This window comes from Babylonia areolata, chromosome 8, assembly GCF_041734735.1.
Source record: "Babylonia areolata isolate BAREFJ2019XMU chromosome 8, ASM4173473v1, whole genome shotgun sequence".
Lineage (NCBI taxonomy): Eukaryota > Metazoa > Mollusca > Gastropoda > Neogastropoda > Buccinidae > Babylonia > Babylonia areolata.
Window position 1 is genome coordinate 42,897,036 of NC_134883.1, and position 22,731 is coordinate 42,919,766.

Genomic DNA, 22,731 nt, shown 5'->3' on the forward strand with positions numbered 1-22,731 from the left:
CGCTTTACTAACTCGGTCAGCAGACACTGACATTTTTTTTTTTTCAGAAAGGTATGCGTATAACACTGGTACACGTTTCCTTACACATGTCTACATTTTACGAAAACTGAAAATAACGTCTTTTGTGTGTGTGTGTGTGTGTGTGTGTGTGTGTGTGTGTGTGTGTGTGTGTGTGTGTGTGTGTGTGTGTGTCTGAGTGTTTGTGTGTGTATGTGTGTGAGTGTATGATGTGTGTGTGTGTGTGTGTGTGTGTGTGTGTGTGTGTGTGTGTGTGTGTGTGTGTGTGTGTGTGTGTGTGTGTGTGTGTGATATGTGTGTGTGATGTGTGTGTGATGACAAAGACGAACAAAATGATGAATGAATAAATAAACGAAGCATGAATGTTTTAATTAAACACACACACTGGCACACACACAAAAAAATAGGGGAGGGACGGGGAGAGAGAGAGAGAGAGACAGAGAGAGAGAGAGAGAGAGAGAGACAGACAGACAGAGAGAGAGACAGAACATGACGGAACTGAAGCAAATATTTCCAGAAATTTACTAACTCGTCAACGAGTTGTTTTGTTTTGTTTTATTTACTAACTCGTCAACGGGTTATCTCTGTCTGTCTGTCTGTCTCTTCGCCCCTCCTCCCGTCCCTCACTTTCTCTCTTCTCGCCTTTCTTTTTTTTCCTTCTTCAGTGTGTTTCTACTCTGCGCCCGACCCCTCTTTGTTAAAGATTTCCACCTCCACCCCGCCTTTAAAACGCAGGTACCCCGGCTCACCCGGACATTATACCCCAGACTGTGTTTACCTGTTCTGGTTATGAATATGATTCATGGCACGTTTGCGAATCACCAAGAATATGGTTGTGACACACCCAGGTTTCACTGTGCACAGTCCATACACCTGTTGGCTGATGAAGTTTCGATTTTTACAAGTTGAGTTCAAGAGCTGTGCTTCAGCCGTCAATGAACTTCCCCCTTTTAATTTAATTTTTTTTTTATAGGTTTAGTATTACTCTGACCTCTACATTTAGAAAAGTTTAGTATTCGTTTATCCAGACACCCTTTTAAAAACATTCCGTCAATACTTGAAAAAGTTTCAATGGACAATGATTACAAATTTTGTTATGTTTTAATTTGAACGTTCTCGATATCCTGTTTTCGATTTTGGTCTCATTTGCGACTGAAACTGAACGGGTCATCCAACCCCTTTCTCTTTCCCCCCACCTTCCCTCTCACAGATACACAAACAAACGATTCCATGTTACCAGTCTGATGATTTAATGAATCAAACTAAGCATAATACTGAATCGGGAATGAGAAATCAAAACATTTCCGTGTAAACAAACTTGCAGACGACAACTGACCTACTTCCGTTGCTGTCAACTTTTATCCATTCGTCTTATTTTCAACAGAAAAAAACAACAAAACTATGGAGTGAGAGTATAAGACAGACGACTGAAAGGAAGCAGGACACGGAAGGGGAAGGAGATGATATCCAGCTCAACACAGCTCGGCTAGAAACAGAAAACTTATGGGGGGAAATAAAACAAAAAACGACCGACGTGTCCCAAGTGGCAAACGGAGCAGCACGACATTCATTTTAAAGGTGAGTTCTTGGCGGCAATGACCCGTCCTGCCCCTTTCACGTAATGTCAGAAACACTCCACTCACCTTCAATGTCAATGATGCTGCAGTCGCTCAGTCAGTTCGATTTGGTCCGCCACTGATACCGTTAGAATGTGCAAACTCCTGTTTGACGGCTAACTTGTTTTCACGCTGGTTTTGTCATCTACGGCTTTCCCCACTCACCTGTAATGACGTCAGTAGGTCGCCTGTGCGCATGCGCTGTGCTTGTTGACGGATTGTCGCCTGTGGTTATTTTTAGAATTTAAAATCCCAAGAATGCAGATTTACGTGATGAGACAGGTGAGTGGGAAAGTACATGCAAACACAGCATTCGGAAAATGTGTGTTCGATAATTCGAATTAAAAAAAACAACAACCCAACTTAATCTTCCTGCTCGTGATCGTTTATGCCGAAAATATAATTCATTGCTATACAGTAACGGCACATCACATGAGATATTTGTGCAGGCCTTTGTTTTTAACAAGATCGATGATCGATATGAATGCAAATTGAACTAAAAAGTGAATGAATAATAACATACTACTACTACTACTACGACTACTACTAGAAGTCTGAGTGAGTAACACCCCCACCCCCACCTCCCGCAGAACGCAAATAAACAAACAAAAACAACAACAAAACAACAACCAAACAACTACAACTTAATTTGTGGGTACATGGATTTATACAGAAGGCCATAGTGTGTACTGATGTTCCACATACGGTGCCGATGTGTGTGTGTGTGTGTGTGTGTGTGTGTGTGTGTGTGTGTGTGTGTGTGTGTGTGTGTGTGTGTGTGTGTGTGTGTGTGTGTGTGTGTGCGCCCGCGCGTGTGATTGTGAATGTGACCTGACTTGATCAAAGTGTGTGTGTGTGTGTGTGTGTGTGCCGAGTACACTTTTGCATCTGCGCATGCGTACCTGGGATTGGGTGTGTCTTGCTGTCAGTGCAGAGGTCACACTGAAAAAACCTTTTTTTGTCAGTGACGTGAATAATATTCTAAGGGGTGAAGGTCACCATGCATGCACGGGGTGAATTAATCATCGTTTGCATGCGTGCTATTGTTCATTGATGCAGTCGCGTTCGCGATTTCATGCAGAAATGTGTTGTCAGCTCTTGGTCTGTTCAGTCGGTTATAAATTGTCCAAACAAGTTGTAGGGTTCAGGTCAGTATATATACTTTCATTGAACGGTTTGGTGGAGCTCCGATTGATTAATGTCAACGACTCCACCATCTGTATCTATACATGGAAGGCCTATATATAATCATACATCAAAGCTTCTTTAAGTGGGGTACAAGTTAGGTTTTTATTTGCTGTTCAGTCGTTTTGTGTGAGTGTAGTGAGTAAACGCATATGGTATGTGTCGGTGTATGATTATGATGGTCCAGTGGGAGCTGCGCAGCATCAGTCTTCCTGACGTCATTCCACAGTACGTCAGTGACAAACATTACATACGTCATTTTGTCCATCATGTAACAATTACAGTCATCCGTCATCCAGACAACCAAGTCCTATCACACGCGCTGCATGTGTGTAGATTTCAGTTTGACCAAAAGACACAATGTTGTTTTTGTGTCAACATCCTACATATACTGGCTTTCGTCAGTCCTTACGATCAGGTCAAATAATGTGTGTGTGTGTGTGTTGATGGTTACGGCTCTTGCTGTATCTTCTTGTCTGCAGTATAAGTTGTATATGCTTAATGCATATGTTTTTGTCCCATTTCCATTGAAGAACACATACACTGCTTGTTTATCATCACACTTTTCTTAACAAAAAATTTTTTTTTTTAAAAAGCACGCACACACACAAATAAATAAATAAAAATAAATGAAAAATTCTTCTTCGGATGGAATATTAGGGCAGTTTACATATTCAATATGTTGTAACTCTCTGTGATATCTGACTGCTGTATTTCGTCAGTTTTAAAAAAAATAAAATATACTCATTTAAATTAGTTTGTAGGAAAAAGATTTTGCAGAGGTAAATTTTTTTTTTCCAGTCAATTTGTAAACAGCCATCACACACACACACACACACACAATCACGCACAAAGAAACAAGCTAAAACTTCTTACAAAATTCTTAGCTCAGCCGCTACCCTTCTCAGTCACACAATGGCTGGGACCAATGGGCTGGTCACAAAAAAAGATCAAAATCCTGATAACTGTTACCAAAACTTAAATAAAATTAAAAAAAATAAAGTCACATGCGACAACTAAGGGAAATAAAAAGTTGGCAAAGGATTTAAGTCGCACAGCAAATAGAACAAGTTATTTGAAAAGGTTCATTTTTGATTACCTAACATCTTCCTTTATCAATCAGAACAGCAGTACATACATAACTCATTTATGAGTGAGTATCAGTATCAGTAGCTCAAGGAGGCGTCACTGTGTACGGTTAAATCCATATACGCTACACCACATCTGCCAAGCAGATGCCTGACCAGCAGCGTAACCCAACGTGCTTAGTCAGGCCTTGAGAGAGAAAAAAATAAAATGAGTGAGTGAGTTTTGATAGTTTGTGTTTGTTGGTGGTATTTTTGATTGTGTACTATTTACGATTGTGTGCTATGACGTGCGTGTGCATGTGCTTGTGTGTATTGTGTGGGGGTGGGGGGTGGATGAATAGTTTTCAATGATGTTTGGTATCTTATGTTCAATTTTTCCTTTTTGATATTTACATGTGTTCTATTTGTAAACGCCAAGGGCTTATTTTCAAGATTAGGTGTAAATGCTCAGAATAATAATAATAATAACAGCGCCAAAAGAATATGAAAAGAAAACCGTGCACACTGTTCAAGAAGGCAAGCATACTCATGCAAACGCACACAAAACATACAGACGCGCACACTGACATAGACAAACTGGGACAATAGTAGATTATAAACAAGAGAAGTGGGTTTGATAAACCCAGTGATGAATGCGATCACACACACACACATGTAATGAAACACCACAAAGACAAAGAAAAGAAAAATAACCATTTTATTACGATACTTACAGTAATTCAGTCCGTTCCACTTCATGTTTCATTCACACACACGAGTCTTATGAATGATTTTACTCTTCAGATGCACTTTGCATCTCCAGCACTAAAGAAAACTGCCATACCAACCTGTGCCCACCACAACCAGAAAACAGAACTTGATTTTAGACACCTGCTGGTCTCATATATATTCTACGGGATGCCATACTAAAGCTGTAACCAGCAATCTTACAGTTTTTGATCTTCTCAAGCTTTATTTACAATGAAAGTAGAGAAAATATATACCTACTAAATATTCATCCACATTATTCTCATGTACATGTTTGTGCATATGAGTGTGGTTGCTGTATGTGTGTGAGTGTGCAAACAGGTCTACATGTATACAATTGTGCAGTGCTGTGCCAACCTTTTCCTTTTGTTGAAAAAAAAAGGATAGCTCAGCACTGTGGCAATGCTCTTTCCCCAAGGGACAGGGCCCCAAAATTGTGAGTGTGTCCGCGCGTGATGCACCTGTGGGTGTGTGCGTACATGAATGCGTGTATCTACATGTACACCCATATAAATGAATGTTTCACATGATATGAAGGGAAAAAGAGAGAGAGAAGATGGAAGACTGAGTTATGTGTTACTCAACCACTGATGTTTATTCCTCATTTAGTATCATAGCAGTAATTAACATTCTGGTAGCTTGACAAATAATGCTGATGATACTTGAGAGAAACAACAACAACAATCTTTTCATTAATGGTAATGTTATCACACACAAACACAAGTGAATCAAGAGAAAAAAACAAACACATATAATATGTTTTAAAGAGAGAAAGAATGTTGAGAAAGACGAAAAGATTACATGCAAGACTTCATTTATTGTACACTCTCTTTTGGTCCAAGCAAACAGATTTTGACTAAAGCAAAATGTGCACAAAATGTCAGATACATAACACTGACGGTCTACAATATTTTTTTCTTTTACATTCTCACTCTCTAGGGACATGATTGTTGAAACCTTTCTATGACACGGGGGGGGCAGGGGGGGGGGAGGGGGCTGCCAAACAGAATGCAATTTGTTTAAAGCCCTGTATCAAGATACTGTTAGAGGACAGCCTTTCAATCTTCTTCTTCTTCTGCGTTCACTCGTATGCACACGAGTGGGCTTTTACATGTACGACCGTTTTTACCCCGCCATGTAGGCAGCCATACTCCTTTTTCCGGGGTGTGCATGCTGGGTATATTCTTGTTTCCATAACCCACTGAACGCTGATTTGGATTACAGGATCTTTAACGTGCGTATTTGATCTTCTGCTTGCATATACACACGAAGGAGGTACAGGCACTAGCAGGTCTTCACATATGTTGACCTGGGAGATTGTAAAAATCTCCACCCTTTACCCACCAGGCGCCATCACCGTGATTCGAACCCGGGACCCTCAGATTGACAGTCCAACGCTTTAACCACTCGGCTATTGCGCCCGTCGCCTTTCAATCAAACAAGTACCATTAGAGGATGATTAATAAAAAACCAGGATGTTGTTAAAGGATAATCATTAAAACAAATATCACGAGAAGATTCCATTCCATTCCATTCCATTCATTCTCCTGCCCGGGATGGGCGTAGAGGAGACATGAGGGACGATTCCGTAGTCAGACAACGCCATCCGGTTCTATCTTCTGCCTGTCGTATCAGCGTAGCGCTATCCATATTGGTCCATTCCTTGATGTTGTCCATCCAGCATTTGGCTTGCCTCCCTCTTCGCCTACCACCCTCTAGCGTTCCCTGTAGAACTGTCTTTTGCAGTGAATTGTGGTGTGTCACATGCCCGAACCATGACAGCTTCCTCCTTTTGACCACTGCTAAGAGTGGTTCCAGTGGACCCACTAGCATAGTTATTTGGCTCTTGACAAAGTCATTGGTCTTTCTGTCCTTCCACGAGAAGATAACTATCAAAATAAGCTGTCATCCGAGGATAGCCACTAAAACAAATGAATGGCGTGTGGCGTAGCCTTCCACTGTCACTCACTCACGTGCTACTTGTGTATCCACAGTTCAAGGTGTGGCGGCATGGCACTGTGTGGGTTATGAAAGATAGACTGAAATAATACCCAGAGATGTCAACCCCTCTTGCAGGAGCTATTTGGAAAATTTTAAGGAACGTTTTGAATTTCATAGGAACACTCAGTTACATTGGCATAAATACCATGTTTATCTACATGGCATACAGAGTGTTTAAACATTATACATACAGTGTTTACATAACAGTGTTTACCTAAACAGTATACATACAGTGTTTACCAACACAGCATCCATTCAATGTTTACCTGAACAGTATACATACAATGTTTACCGACTCGGCATACGTAAAACGTTTACCTGCATGGCATACATATAATGTTCATATGCAGCAACAACCAACAACCAAAAAAAAAAAGTCAAATTCTGTTTTGGAAAGCTGGTTGTTATTTACAGTTTTGCACTGTTCAGAGTCTTTCTGGAGCTATGTTTGTGACCCATGACCCATGACCCCAACCCGCTCTCAGTCCACCATGTGTGTTGTGAAACTACCCAGCGGCTTCCAACGATAAAGCAGGCAGGTGACTCAACATAGCCGAAAAAGAACTTGGCGTAACAATTCCGATGTGGGCATGGCATCGATACAAACTATGGCGGATGGCTTCCAACGATAAAGCAGGCAGGTGACTCCACATAGCCGAAAAAGAACATGGCGTAAAATTCTGATGTGGGCATAGCATCAATACAAACTATGGCTGGTTGTAACAAAATACGATGAAACCAGGACAGTTGGCATCAATGAATACTAACTCCTTCTTGAATAATATTTTATCTTTCAAAGCAGATGAGGCAATTGGCAGGATATAGGGCCAGTCACAGAACTGTGAATGAAGAAAAAAAAAACCACCAACTGAAAGTTTCAAAATGGTGTCATCACATTATTTTTTTGTATTTTGTATTTCTTTTTATCACAACAGATTTCTCTGTGTGAAATTCGGGCTGCTCTCCCCAGGGAGAGCGCGTCGCTATACTACAGTGCCACCCATTTTTTTGTATTTTTTCCTGCGTGCAGTTTTATTTGTTTTTCCGATCGAAGTGGATTTTTCTACAGAATTTTGCCAGGAACAACCTTTTTGTTGCCGTGGGTTCTTTTACGTGCGCTAAGTGCATGCTGCACACGGGACCTCGGTTTATCGTCTCATCCGAATGACTAGCATCCAGACCACCACTCAAGGTCTAGTGGAGGGGGAGAAAATATCGGCGGCTGAGCCGTGATTCGAACCAGCGCGCTCAGATTCTCTCTCGCTTCCTAGGCAGACGCGTTACCTCTAGGCCATCACTCCACTGCTTCAAGAGCTTCCTGCCTGCATTATCAGTTTCATGTAGGGTATCAGTTTCATGTAGGCAATTGAAGACAAAGATACTATGACAAAACAGCATAAATGTTGGGTTTCAAGAGCTTCTTACCTGCATTAACAGTGTCATGTAGTCAACCGATGACATTTGATATAACATCATAAATGTCATGTTTCTGCCCCGTTTCAATAGCTTCTAGCACGCATTATCAATGTCAAGGAGCCAATTGAAGACCAAGAAAATATGATATAACATCATTAATGTTGAGTTTCAAGAGCTCCTAGCTTTGCATTATTAGTGTCAAGTAGACTAGTAGTCAATCGAAGACAGAGCACAATGTAATATTATACATGTTGGGTTACCCTCCCCCCACCCCCCCTCCTCTTCGCATCCCATTCACCCTGGTCCTACCCACCAAAACTAAACCAAACCAAACCAAAAACAACCAGACATGTGATGACTCTGTGTGCTGGTGGAACATGGGAATAAAAATGTCATACAACTGCTCTTTGTGTCTAAAAGCGCTATTTTGCAAGTGGTCAAAACTTTAGTGACATTTTTTTTCCCATTTCTCTGCATGAAAACACAATGAAAGAACTGTGGTCAGGGTATAATAATAGTGAAAGCATGGCTTTCACTCACTCTCTCAAGTGATTGTTCCAGATTAACTCTCTCCATACGAACGGCGAAAGAGACGACGTTAACAGCGTTTCATCCCAATTACCATCATCAAAATATTGCAAGTGGAAGGCTCTTATACTGAAGAGGTGAATGTTGACGAAGAATACCACAATTCTGACGACGGAAGCTAAAGTTTGGGTCATTCAGACACCCACTGGACATCTGAAGGGTCTGTGTAGAGGAGAAGAGAGGACTGGTCATACTGAGTGAGTTAAAGAAGGATTTTTGTATTCTGTTCAGACGTCACTGCAGACTTACACGTCATAATGCGGTGGAGCAAAATTGTTTACAACAGTGGACAGCATACTGCAGGTCAAAGATTGTCTGTTCCATGATGAACTGACGGTTTATTTCCCGAACACCATGCTGCAAAATTCTAAGGTGGATCTAGACTTCTGGAAAAAAAAAGGAAGCAAGAGTATGCTGCTATGATGCAATGATTCTCCTGCATCTCGCCTCAAGATTACCATCTGGAGATGTGCTTCGTATGTTTGTTGATGATTCGTTTTAATCAAAGGAAGCACATAGTCTCAAAAGAATATCTAGGGGCTGCTAAAACATTTGCACCAGTCTGTTCTAAACCTGTTTCGTACAAGATACCACAGACCACAAGACACCTCTGCTCACAGATAACAAACAACAAAAACATCTCTGTCATTTATTTGTTTTTCTTTTGACAACCCCAGTTATTCTTCTTTCCGTAAGATGTCAGAATGAATGTGTTATTGCATACAGTATTTCCACCAGTGATGGAACACCAAAGTGCTGATGTTCTTATTGTGGATTATAGTTTTGGTGTTAAGGAGGTGTCAAATTACATATAATGACCATTTACAACTGTTTAAAACAACTAGTGCAAAAAAAACAAACCCAAAGCAGACCATCAGACCAGTTCTGCTCTGGCCAGCACTATCCTTGAATACTTCTTCATTTGTGAGCCGTAACTCCCATGTTCACTTGTATCAAAGAGTTGGCTTTATGAGTTTGTACCCTCATCGTTTAGGCAGCCATACTCTGTTTTGGGGGTTGGCATTACAGAGTGTGTTGGTGTTTCTATTTAACCCAGTAAACACTTCTGTGGATAACAGAATCTTGAACAAGAGTATTTGATCTTCACCATATGTGTAACAAGAAAAGGATTTCAACGACGACAGGTTGGCACAATTTGATGTGAGCAACTGAAAAAAAAATCTTCAACCTTAACCCTGAACCCTATGATGGAAAGTTGCATGCTCTATTTGACTATCGTTCCCATCATCCTAAGGTACAGGCCCCCCACTGAAAATGTTCTGAGTGGATAAAATAACATGCGACAAATTTCTGAGGGGGTGAATTCTATGTACCACCTTGTTGAAAAGTCTGATATTTTTTGTGGCACACATGGCTGAGATATCCACTGCATAACATGGTGGGTAGCATATGACCCTGACTTCATTTACATACTCTTGATTACATATTTTTCAAAGCTCTGATAAAATAAGAGCAATAAAAATATTATGCCGAGTATCCTGTGTGGTTAGGATGTGGTTTCTATGTTGATAAATATGTTTGTTAAATATGGTTGCAATGTGACCGTCAGTTCAATCTTTCACTTCATATGAAAGCACATTTTGGGGCTGTTTTTTTTTCTGTGCAAAACTATAGATCAGAAACTTTGGTGAAAGAAGATTTCATTCAAATCAAATCATGGCGCTTAGAACCTCGCAGAACACTCGGGCCATCAACATGTGACAAAAAGACATGAGGACATCCTGAAGGGTTCTGAAAGTTTGGAAGAGAAAAAAACCCAAAACAGTTCACACTACTGGCATATGCAGGCTACAAAATAAAAGGGGAAAAAAAACAACAGAAAAAAACCCAAAAAAACAACAGCTCAAAAACAAAAGGAAAAACAAATGCCACTGAAATACATGTCATCTCTCTCTCACAGCCATTTAAAAAAATACACATACACTCTCAAGTATGCAAGCAAGCTCTCAAGTATGCAAGCAAGCAGATATGCAAACACCCACAAACTTCAAAAGTTTTTTTTATATTAAAAAAACAACAACAACAAACATAAATAAAATAATTTTCAAAATTTCAAAGCTTGTTTTCTCATGGAAGCCAAATATCAAAGAAAAATACTGGACACTTAATCTTAGTCTGTAACATTTCCGTAATATTCACATGCCTCCACACCAGCCTGAGGCAAAAACAGCCATGACAGTTATGTCAGAAAACGACCTCATAAAACATCGAAATTTTCAAAACACACACACTTCACCAAAAACAGCAATGATGAATACTACCAACAGGTTTGTCTTCACAGTATTGTATAAATGCTGGCGAATTCCCCCTTTTTTTTCTTTTTATAAAATCATGGGTTTTTTTTTTTAATGGTAAAGAATGAACCAAATCACAACCACACATCACATTTCTGTAAACGATGACAGTAAAGTATAATTACAGAGAGAAAAAAAAAGACAATGATCAAAGTTTGGAATAGATATGATCCTCCGGTATGGCAGCTATTGAAAGGAAGCAGAAGTCTGGAAGAAAGTGAAGAATGTACAATCTCTGCACTGCATTGATAACATCAACCACAACATGCACAAACACTGCCTGTTATTGTTTTTTGGGGTTTTTTTTTGTTTTTTTTAATACAATGAGCCCCAGAAGACACAGAATGCACAAACTAGATCTATGCCCATTCAACAACAAGGAATATGCCAATAAGACAAAGAACCAACAAAAAATATCTCTTGCAGAATGTCTTGAAAGAATGTCATAACTTTTTCTTTCTCTATCTGTCCAAAAATAACCCACCAGTTTCGGTGATGTAATTTTGGCAAGAGGACTTCCGGATATAAACATTTCTTCTGTGGAACTGTAGAATACTGGAAGACGCTGCTGAGGTCTCTGAGATTCCAATGAAAGTCAACTATGCTGCCGTGCATAAAAACTATGCCATCAACACACACAAGACTCAGCAAACAATTCCTGATGAACATAATCATCATTCTGCACACCAACAAACTAAAATTTCATCCAAATTTGTGGTCTTACTTCAGCCCATATAGAATGGGTTTTATGAACCAAATGTAAACAAAGTCTTTCCACTCAAACTGAAGATCTTCAACACCAACATTAAGGCAGTCCTCTTGTATGACTTTGAAACATAGCGAATAACCACGACGAACACAAGTTACAGGCCTTCATCAACAGATGCCTGCGCAACATTTTAAACATCAGATGGCCAGAGACCATATCAAACGCCTGTCTCCGCAGAAGAACCAACCAGGGGCCCACCAGTGAGGAGATCAGGAGGAGGAAATGGGGATAGATAGGCCGCCCACACCCTTCGAAAGCCTCCAGACAACACCACAAAACAGGCACTTGAATGGAACCTCCAAGGAAAGCGGAGAGCGGGCAGGCCAAAGCAGACTTGGAGAAGAAGCACGGAGGATGAGATGAAGGCAGCCGGATGAACATGGACCCGGCTGAAGAGGGCAGCCTCCAAACGGAGTCCGCTGGAGGGGTGCTGCTGCAGCCCTATGCTCCACACGGAGTCAAGAGGCACAAGTCAATGAAGTCAATGTAAACATCACACCACCTATGTAGCTTACTTTAGAAATCTGCAAGTCATGAATTCGCATCTCTAAATAACTGTTTCTATCAAACACCCATTTCCAGACAATCTGCAATCCCTGTGGTTTCATCACAGTTTTGCATGCCACTTCACACAATACCAACTTAAGTGTTGTCAGAATCTTTTACTTGTCACTGTACAAAAGTCCAGCAAACGCTGGTGGCGGCAGACACTCTGGCAGCACGCAATTTTTCTTCTGCAGTGACAAGGGAAGCAGCGGTCAGGCATCATCAGGAAATAACAATCTCTGGAGATGCTTCCACAAGCCATCTGCCCACCACTTTTGAGGCTGTGTTCTGAGGCTGAGTCTGCGTCATCTCACACTCCTCCCTTCACTTCAGCCCCGATGCAGTGAACTTTTAACCTCTCCCATAAATGCTTCTCTGTTGAGGTATTTGAAATAAAAACAAACCTTTCTGCAAGACTGAAGCTATTTCAACAGGAGGAGTTTGTATTATACTCTATGTCTGGTGATACATATACTTACCACGTCAAACTGATGCAAACCAGTCCTATCGGTTTGCTCTGCTTGGCCAAATTTTGCGCGGCTAACAGTGAAAAGACAGCCCGTCTTGCCCGGTCCACTCTTAGCCAATCAAACACCTCTAAAAGCTACAAGCGAGCTATTTCAACTATCAACTTTAACACAGACAAATTTGGAAGTTATTTCAACTATCACCTTTGACAAGCAACTACGAGCAAAAGAGCAAAAGCGCTAGCAGAACACACAGCACCATCATCTAGAATGGAAGACAAGGGCTGATTCTGTATGGAAGCAGTACGAACTGCAACAAAGGCGGCCACTGATCTTTCTAGCTTTCATCTCTCATCAACACTGGTGGGGAAGGTGTTTACTTTCAAAAGTTTTCCTTTTGATAAACTTCTGCATATTTTTTTGTTTTAATCAAGAGAAGAACTTGTGTGATTATTACATTTTTTCCCCCAAATGATCATTTTTTTTTTTTTTTCAAAGACACTATGTGCATTTTTCAAAGAAATTCTTTCAGAAAAACTCCTACCTTTCAAGAAAGTCTGACATTCTGCACAATATTGAACACACACACACACACACGCTCCAACAAACTGGAGTTTAAAAACATAAGAGGCAAGTGAATCACAGAAAAAGCGACGGAAGATAGAAAGTATATAAACAAAATATATACATAAAAAAAGGAACCAAAAGTTACCTTACAACAAGACAACACAGAAAAAACCAGCAAAGACAAAACACCAACAGCTGCGGTGTTTTCCTAGGACACAATCCAAAGGATGAAAAAACAACAACAAAAACAAAACAAAACAAAAACAAAAAAAAAAACCCTGACCAAAACTACAAAGTCTGTCAGACCTCTGTAAAAGGCAACGTATAACTTGTTTCTGGAAAAGGACAGAACCGTCTTTTGCCATGGGAAAGAGAAAAAAAAAAAAAAAAAACCCAAAAAATCTGTGAGACTTGTCACGAAAACAAAACAACATGTTCATTGTTTCTGGTTTCATGATGCTTTATCTTTCGGTGTTGTAATGCAGTGTGCGAGTTCTGTGCCTTGACAGATGGGAGTGCATTTAAAGCACAAATTCAAAGACAAAAGAAAAAAAAAAATAAAAAAATAAAAATAAAACAAATACAGTAAATGTCAGAGTAATTTCTGTACCTCAGGGTGAAAACCAACTGCAAGCCAGAAGTGGCATCAGTTTCAGTTTCAGTTTCAGTAGCTCAAGGAGGCGTCACTGCGTTCGGACAAATCCATATACGCTACACCACATCTGCCAAGCAGATGCCTGACCAGCAGCGTAACCCAACGCGCTTAGTCAGGCCTTGGGGGAAAAAAAAAGAAAAAAAAAAAGAAAAAATAATAGATAAGCTTACATAAATAAATAAATAATAATTGTAATATAAAAAAAAGGTAGTAGTAATGATAATGATAATAAAATAATAATAAATAAATAAATAAGACAACACAACTAAATGCGCACCATCGAAGCGCACACCCTAAAAGAAAGGACGTTGTCCAGCTTTCCACCCATACCTTCATGTCAAACTGAACACAGGGCATCAGAATCTATCACAGAAGCGTTCAACCACAGACAGTGTTGATCAACCAGCTCAACAAGACTGACGAGTCGAATGAGAAATGATTGTCCTTCATAATGTGTAAAGCTGTTCTTTCTTTATCAAAAAACAGGTTACAAACAAAGGCCAAGAATGGCAGTTTGCTAGTAGTAATTTATGTTCACCGCATTTCGTTATTAAAAAATATCTGCTTACTTTCCTTTTTTTCTTTTCTTTATTAATTCATCATTTTTTTTTTTTAATTGGATGCTTATGCAGTCTAGATCACTGAGCAAAATAAGTATTAGATGAGCTTATACTTTATCATGTTTATGAATCTAGGTTTACTGAATGATAAAAATTTGCATTGTACTGTGGGTGAAATGCCGTTTTTGTTTGTTTTTAGTTTTCTCTTTTTAAATTTAGGTGAAATACATCCTCCTTTTTATCATCAGCTAATGTGTCAACAGTCTCTCTTTCAGAGATGATAAAGCATTCTTGTTCTTTTTATCATCAGCTAATGTGTCAACAGTCTCTCTTTCAGAGATGATAAAGCATTCTTGTTCTTTTTATCATCAGCTAATGTGTCAACAGTCTCTCTTTCAGAGATGATAAAGCATTCTTGTTCTTTTAATCATCAGCTAATGTGTCAACAGTCTCTCTTTCAGAGATGATAAAGCATTCTTGTTCTTTTAATCATCAGCTAATGTGTCAACAGTCTCTCTTTCAGAGATGATAAAGCATTCTTGTTCTTTTAATCATCAGCTAATGTGTCAACAGTCTCTCTTTCAGAGATGATAAAGCATTCTTGTTCTTTTAATCACTGCCCCATTTTCCTCCATTCCCCCCTCACCCTACAGGATGAAAACCATGACCTTAACTCACTCCGGACGATGGAACACTATAGCGTTCCTGACGTAAGGTAGCGTTATGGACAACGGAACACTATAGTGGTTTCGACAATTAAAAATTTGTCCACTTTTTCTTCATAGGGTAGCTACACCAGGCATTGTGAACGTGTCAAGGGTCGAATGAAAAGTTTCTTCATGAGATTCCGTAACAACACATTCCACAGCGAGCCAGCGAGTTCAGGACCCCACACGACAAGCTAATCTGCATACGTATCGAAAATGGCGTCACAGGCGATACAAGTGGAATTTTTTGGAGCAAACTAGATCATACAGTGGATTTCACCGCTGCTGAAGTGATTGAGATGCTTCAAACTGTAGGTTTCGACATCGACGAGGATGATGAAGACATTGAATAAAGTATCTGCATTGAAGAAAGCTACCAGCAAGAAGGTACTGATAGTGACACAGCTTCTGAGAGCAGTCAAGAGGGAGGGGGGTGGGCGTTCACACGACGTGAGGAGAGGGGTCAGTAGGGTCAAGTACAGTGAGCTTCATTCAGTTACTTTATGTTTTGTATTGTTTGTGATTTTTTTTTTTTACCTAACCCTAACAAATGGGTTGTCTGTAGGAAAAAGCAAGGGAGAAAACTATTCATCCGGCGTGAGTTAATTCTTATTTTGTCCTTTACAGTCACCTTCAATCTCCCAGGAACAAAAGGAGTCACACACAAAACCTAGGTACCCACTGATAAAACAGTACATTATTTCCCATTAAAAAAAACCACAAAACTTTCCAAATTCTTTCTATAAAAAAAAAACAACTGAAGAAGCTAATCTGGTTGATACCAAAAACCCTATTTCAATAAGTTTGTAAAGAAAATGGTATCCTATTTTCCTAGATCCATTTTTTTTACACAGCAACATTTATATCGGGGATTGGAATTTGTTATTTTGATATGTTATTTTCCTAGATCCATTTTTTTACAGGGCAACTATTATATTCGGGGGATTGGGAATTGTTTCTTTTGAAAAATGGTTTCACATGTTTCACGAGCATTTTTGTAATCATACCATGAGTTATGAATGTGATGTGCTGCTGTGAAGTGCAGATTTGTTGCCAGATGGTGTCATGAAGCTGTCCAGGTTAGGGACATATTTCTCCCTGTAAAGGTATGTTGAAAATTATTGCACTCAGTTTGAAATGACTTTGACTACGTTTTGTGATGGGATATTGACCATAGTATATAAAAGCAGGACATTTGAATGGATAATTTAAGTAGCGTTTAAATGAGATACATTGATATGTTGTGGTTGACTTGATGTTGTTGTAAAGCTTGTATGGGTAATCAGTACTTGGTGCTTTGATGATATACAGTTAGGTTGATAACAGATAGTAGTTACTTAAATTTGTCTTAAGTTTTGTTGAACTATTCGATGGCTAAGAAATGGTAATGTTTTTGAAACATTGAATTGTGTAGTAGCTAAGCAGCTACATTTTGGTATTTCCTGATGGGATGAATGGGAATCATTTTAAGGTAATTGTATTTTGCATTACTAAGGGTGGCGAATGGACATGGTTTTCCAAGCGAATATTTTTTCATATTAGCTTCAGTGATAACTGGAATTTATGTCAATAGTATTGGATGAAGATTTCCTCTTTAGTGTTTATGTAAAGGTATGGTGTCTATGTTGTCTTGTTTGTCCACTTAGGTTTCTAGGAATAAAATTCAAAACATGGTCTGTAGTGGGACTGGAAATGAAAGTCAAGGAACTGACGCATACTAAAAATGTGCAGGAATCTAGTGGCTGGGGACAGGCCACGGGTTTTGGTTTTGTGCCGAGGTGCCAGGGACTGGGCACAGGACTTCATAGAACTGGATGGTGGGACCATCAGGACGAACTATATCGGCACAGAAGATGAACGTGATGGTGGGACCATCGGGACGTGCTGAGTGAGGAGCCAGGAGCTGGCGAGACTGCTGAAGAACATTCACGGTGGTGAAGTTAAAATTGTTTCCCCCCATAAAAAATTATATTCCAGTCCAGGCCATGAGTAGCAGCTTTTGATATCTCTCTTAGTAATAAATAAAAGGGTGTGGTTAATAAGTGTTGTTTTTTGTGTTTTGGGGAGAACACGTTCTGATTTGGAGTAACAAGTGAACAGATAGCAGGCATACACTTACAAGCAAACACATTCATTCTTATTTAGTTATCTGTCTATCTGGCACTTTCTTTACAAACTTAAAAAACAACATTGCAAAAAAAAAAAAAAAAAAAAAAAAAATCGTCTTCTCTGAATGGGTCGTGTGATTGGGTTATCTCCGTCCAATCACTGCGAAGATTTCTGGGAGTCAATGAGATCACATGACCGCAATAACGTGCTGTTCAGCGGACAGAGAGACACAATCAAAGCACTCACCGGTGTTCTTCAACTTTGTTACATGATATTAATCAACTACAAACCTGTGTGGTCATGTTAACTGTATAATCTGTACCGATTAATAAGCCCTGCTTCATGTTAAAACATTCATGTCACAGTTTTCTTTCAACTATGCTCATTCAACTAAGAAGATCAGTGAACAGAAATGAGCGAGAAAATCACATGGTATCTGCGTCATTTGGTCGCACACGATTATATTCTAAACATCCCTGTTTGTGCAGATTACCTCAAACACAAAAAGCCTGAAGTATCAAAGAAGAGTCATGGCAACAAATAATCTAAATGTAAAGCAGTTTGAAACAACACAATAATACATAATAAAGATATAAAATAACAACCAACAACATATCTAGATATTTCAAAACGGTCCTGTAGCCTTTATACAACCAGACGGCAGCACAGTGGATTCATTTCCACTGTGTCTGGGCCTTGCATCGTAAATTCATTTCCTTTGCGTCTAGGGGCTCGGCACAGTGAATTCATTTCTACTGTGTCTAGGGCTCGGCATGGGAAGGCGGGGTCTAATCTTCTCCTTCTGCCTTCTCTTCTCCTTCTGCCTTCTGCTGTCTGAACCTTCTTCCCCAGCCAAAAGCCAGGTGCTCGTTCACACCTGGGTGGAGTGAGGATGATCAGAGTCCAGTGCCTTTCCCTAGGACACAGCATGCAGCACACTGATACAGAGCCTCCATCACCTGTGAGCACAGGAATCCGGAGTCCAGAGCCTAACCTATTCTGCCTCGGTGCCTTCGTGTTTTTGCTGGGATAGATCTAAACACAAACTCATTACCAAGTAACAGATAAAACAACAGTACAAAACAGTCTCCGTCGACAAAAATGAAAACAGACTAACAAAAAGGCATCCAAAAAGCAACATCGAAAAAGGCGACACTGACAAAAAAAAAATTTAAAAAGTCATATATTGAGCAATACGAAATCTGCATTCTAAACAAGCGTCCAGATTCTATACCAATACCCAAAATATGTAAAGTATCAAAAAATGCATGAAAGAATGATATCAACAGCAAATAAACATGAGAAAAATGGCGTTGCAAAATACGTATGCCCATACACAGAGGAAGGGAAAAGACAGTATGACAGACAGACAAGAAAGAAAATTTATTCTAGCAGCACGCCAATGTGCATATGCACTGCACACATACAGACACACACACACACACACACACACATGCACACAAACACTCATATCAAAACCAGGAAAAGGAGGGGGGGGGGGGTGGAAAAAGAAAAGGTGCATAAAACATTGCAAGATTATTATCAAGTTCAAGCCAGTCACAGTGCTTTCAGAGAACAGACAACTCTCTCTCTTTCTCAAGGAAACAACCAATTCCAAAACCCTCTCACACAATCCAACAGAGTCCCCCCAATTCATGACCTGCCACATATGACCATTATCTCTTTGGAGCCACCGTGAGAACCTTCTCTCTTTTAGGAGGCGGAAGAAGAGGGGGGGAGGGGGGAGAAAGCGTGCGACGCTCTGCTGCCTAGTTCTTGGTGCTCTTCCTCTTCACCAGGTTGATCTCAGCGTTGCGGCGCACCTCATCAAACGTGTACTCCCTCAGCAGCTTTCCGTTCTCAAAGACCGTCACCATGACGTCCTGGAAACAAGACACACCACGTTACTTCTGTGGGTACTCCTTCAGCAAGGCACACTGAGGGTGCCGTCAACAAGACACAGTGTCTGAGGGTGCCGTCAACAAGACACAGTGTCTGAGGGTGCTGTCAACAAGACACACTGAGGGTGCTGTCAACAAGACACAGTGTCTGAGGGTGCCGTCAACAAGACACAGTGTCTGAGGGTGCCGTCAACAAGACACAGTGTCTGAGGGTGCTGTCAACAAGACACACTGAGGGTGCTGTCAACAAGACACAGTGTCTGAGGGTGCCATCAACAAGACACAGTGTCTGAGGGTGCCATCAACAAGACACAGTGTCTGAGGGTGCCATCAACAAGACACACTGAGGGTACAGTCAACAAGACAGAGTCTGAGGGTGCTGTCAACAAGACACACTGAGGGTGTTGTGAACAAGACAGTGTCTAAGTGTGCCGTCAACAAGACATAGTGTCTGAGGGTGCCATCAACAAGACACAGTGTCTGAGGGTGCCGTCAACAAAACACAGTGTCTGAGGGTGCTGTCAACAAGACAGTTTCTGAGGGTGCTGTCAACAAGACACACTGAGGGTGTTGTGAACAAGACAGTGTCTAAGTGTGCCGTCAACAAGACATAGTGTCTGAGGGTGCTGTCAACAAGACACAGCGTCTGAGGGTGCCATTAACAAGACAGAGTCTGAGGGTGCCGTCAACAAGACAGTGGCTGAGGGTGCCATCAACAAGACACAGTGTCTGAGGGTGCTGTCAACAAGACACAGAGGGTGCTGTCAACAAGACACAGTGTCTGAGGGTGCCGTCAACAAGACACAGTGTCTGAGGGTGCCATCAACAAGACACACTGAGGGTACAGTCAACAAGACAGAGTCTGAGGGTGCCGTCAACAAGACACAGTGTCTGAGGGTGCTGTCAACAAGACACAGTGTCTGAGGGTGCCATCAACAAGACACAGAGTCTGAGGGTGCTGTCAACAAGACACAGTGTCTGAGGGTGCCATCAACAAGACACAGAGTCTGAGGGTGCTGTCAACAAGACACACTGAGGGTGCTGTCAACAAGACACAGTGTCTGAGGGTGCAGTCAACAAGACAGAGTCTGAGGGTGCCATCAACAAGACACAGTGTCTGAGGGTGCTGTCAACAAGACACACTGAGGGTGCCGTCAACATGACAGTGTCTGAGGATGTCGTCAACAAAAACACAGTGTCTGAGTATGTTGTCAACAAGACACAGTGTCTGAGGGTGCCGTCAACAAAACCCAGTGTCTGAGGGTGCTGTCAACAAGACAGTAACTGAGGGTGCCATCAACAAGACACAGTGACTGCGGGTGCTGTCAACAAGACACAGTAACTGAGGGTGCCGTCAACAAGACACAGTGTCTGAGGGTGCTGTCAACAAGACACACTGAGGGTGCCGTCAACAAGACACAGTGTCTGAGGGTGCTGTCAACAAGACACAGTGTCTGAGGGTGCCGTCAACAAGACACAGTGACTGAGGGTGCCATCAACAAGACACAGTGACTGCGGGGTGCTGTCAACAAGACACAGTGTCTGAGGGTGCTGTCAACAAGACAGTGTCTGAGGGCTGCCGTCAACAAACCACAGTGTGTGAGGATGCCATTAACAAGACACAGTGTCTGGCCACTAGAAGTGCCAGTCCCTGTAGTGGTTTAACAGTGCCATTTGGATTTTTGTTGCCGTTATTAACATAAATCAACACTTGTTCTTCTTCCCTATTTTGTGGCTTAAACCTTCAAAGCGGACCATCACCAGACCATCAAATAAACAAAACAAAAACACACACACACCCACACACATACACACAAACATGCATTTTCACACACACACACACACACACACACACACCCACACACACACACTCACACACACTCACACATAAACTAACCATTTAAAAAAGGTCAACTTCCTTTTGAAGAGTACGAGCAATGAGTGTGTCTTTGTGTGTGTATATGCATATAAGCATTTGCATTTACAGAGACAGAGACACAGAGAGAGAGAGTGTGTGTGTGTGTATGTGTGTGTGTCCAAAAAAAAAAAAAAGAAAGTCCAGCTACAGGTCCAAGTCTTTATTGTTTATATCTCTTTTGGGAGTAATGAGAAAACGCTATCCTCACATACGCCACACAGACATCCTAAAAGACTGAACACAAAAAGTGCCCTGATGCGGGTCTGGGCTGTAAGCTGGGTTATCAGCAAAATATGATGATAATGATAATAATAATAATAATGAGGATGATCTTCTTCTTCCTCGTTCGAGGGGTGCAACCCCCCACATTCACTCGTATACACACACGTGGGCTTTTACGTGTATGACCGTTTTTACCCCACCACGTAGGCAGCCATACTCCATTTTCGGAGGTGTGCATGCTGGGTATGTTCTGGTTTCTATAACCCACCGAACGCTGACATGGATTACAGGATCTTTAACATGCATATTCGATCTTCTGCTTGCCGTATACACTCGAAGGGGATTCAGGCACAAGGAGGTCTGCACATATGATGACCTGGGAGATCGGAAAAATCCCAACCCTTTTCCCACCAGGCGCCGTTATCGAGATTCGAATCCGGGACCCTCAGATTGAAAGTCCAACGCTTTAACCACTCAAGATATAGTGCCCGTCAGTGATGATGATATTTTGTAAACCTTTGCACACTCCCATCCTTCCCACTCCCCATTTCCTGCTGTGCATTGTGGCCCATGGCCAATATTCAACAAAATATTTTTTCCATTTCTCATTCTCCCAAGACAAAGACAATCCTCTTGGACAGAAATTGTTGCTCCTTGGTACAACAAAACAAAGCCAAACGATGTTCAATAGAACATTTTCCATTTCTCATTCTCCAAAGATGAAGTGCCATCCTTCTGAATAGAAACGACTGCTCCTTGGTACAACAAAGCAAAGCCAAAATGACAATAACAAAAAAAAAAACAAAAAAAACAATACCAACAAGCGAATGAAAACAGGAGTCGAAACAAACAGACAAAAAACAACAACCAACACACACACACACACACACACACACACACACCACAACACACAAACACACACACACAGATCTCACTTTTTCTGGGTTACCACTGCCTTCTTCCCTGGTGATGTACTTCCCTTCTTGACACTCCAGAGTTAAGCGCCCCTTTTTACTCTTCTTGCCCAGGTCTGTGATGGGCTGCTTGAACACATTCACCTGAAGAACCACAGCAAGAAAGCCGTCACTTGATGGGACTAGGTCTGGGCCAAAAAAAACAATGAGAAAACAAGCAACTTCTAATAATGATAATAATAATTATAATTATAATTACCAGCCGCCGTGGCAAAGTGGTTAGCGTCGCAGACTGATGGCTGGGAGGACGCGGGTTTGAAACCCAGCGGAGGTGTGTTTTTCGGGCCCGCAGCCGGCTCCGACCCAGAGCTGAGTGTGCTATGGGCTTAAATGGGGAGACTGGGACCACACAGTCGAGTGTC

General features: G+C 41.1%; 2 protein-coding genes across 2 annotated transcripts in view; both read right to left on the reverse strand.

Moving 5' to 3' along the window:
- The window catches only part of LOC143285191 (uncharacterized), a 12,062-nt gene extending 10,267 nt beyond the window's left edge, over positions 1-1,795 (reverse strand). The window contains exon 1 of the mRNA XM_076592426.1: positions 1,662-1,795. The gene's annotated coding sequence lies outside the window, so the exon portion shown is untranslated. The remainder of the gene's footprint in view (positions 1-1,661) is intronic.
- Positions 1,796-4,585: 2,790 nt separating this feature from the next.
- LOC143284833 (nicotinamide phosphoribosyltransferase-like) overlaps positions 4,586-22,731 on the reverse strand; it is a 33,769-nt gene continuing 15,623 nt past the window's right edge. Inside the window, exons 8-9 of the mRNA XM_076591894.1 lie at positions 22,331-22,453; positions 4,586-19,237 (exon numbers count right to left, since the gene is read on the reverse strand). Of these exons, the coding sequence (XP_076448009.1) occupies positions 19,124-19,237; positions 22,331-22,453 (237 nt within the window). The 3' untranslated portion in view covers positions 4,586-19,123. The remainder of the gene's footprint in view (positions 19,238-22,330; positions 22,454-22,731) is intronic.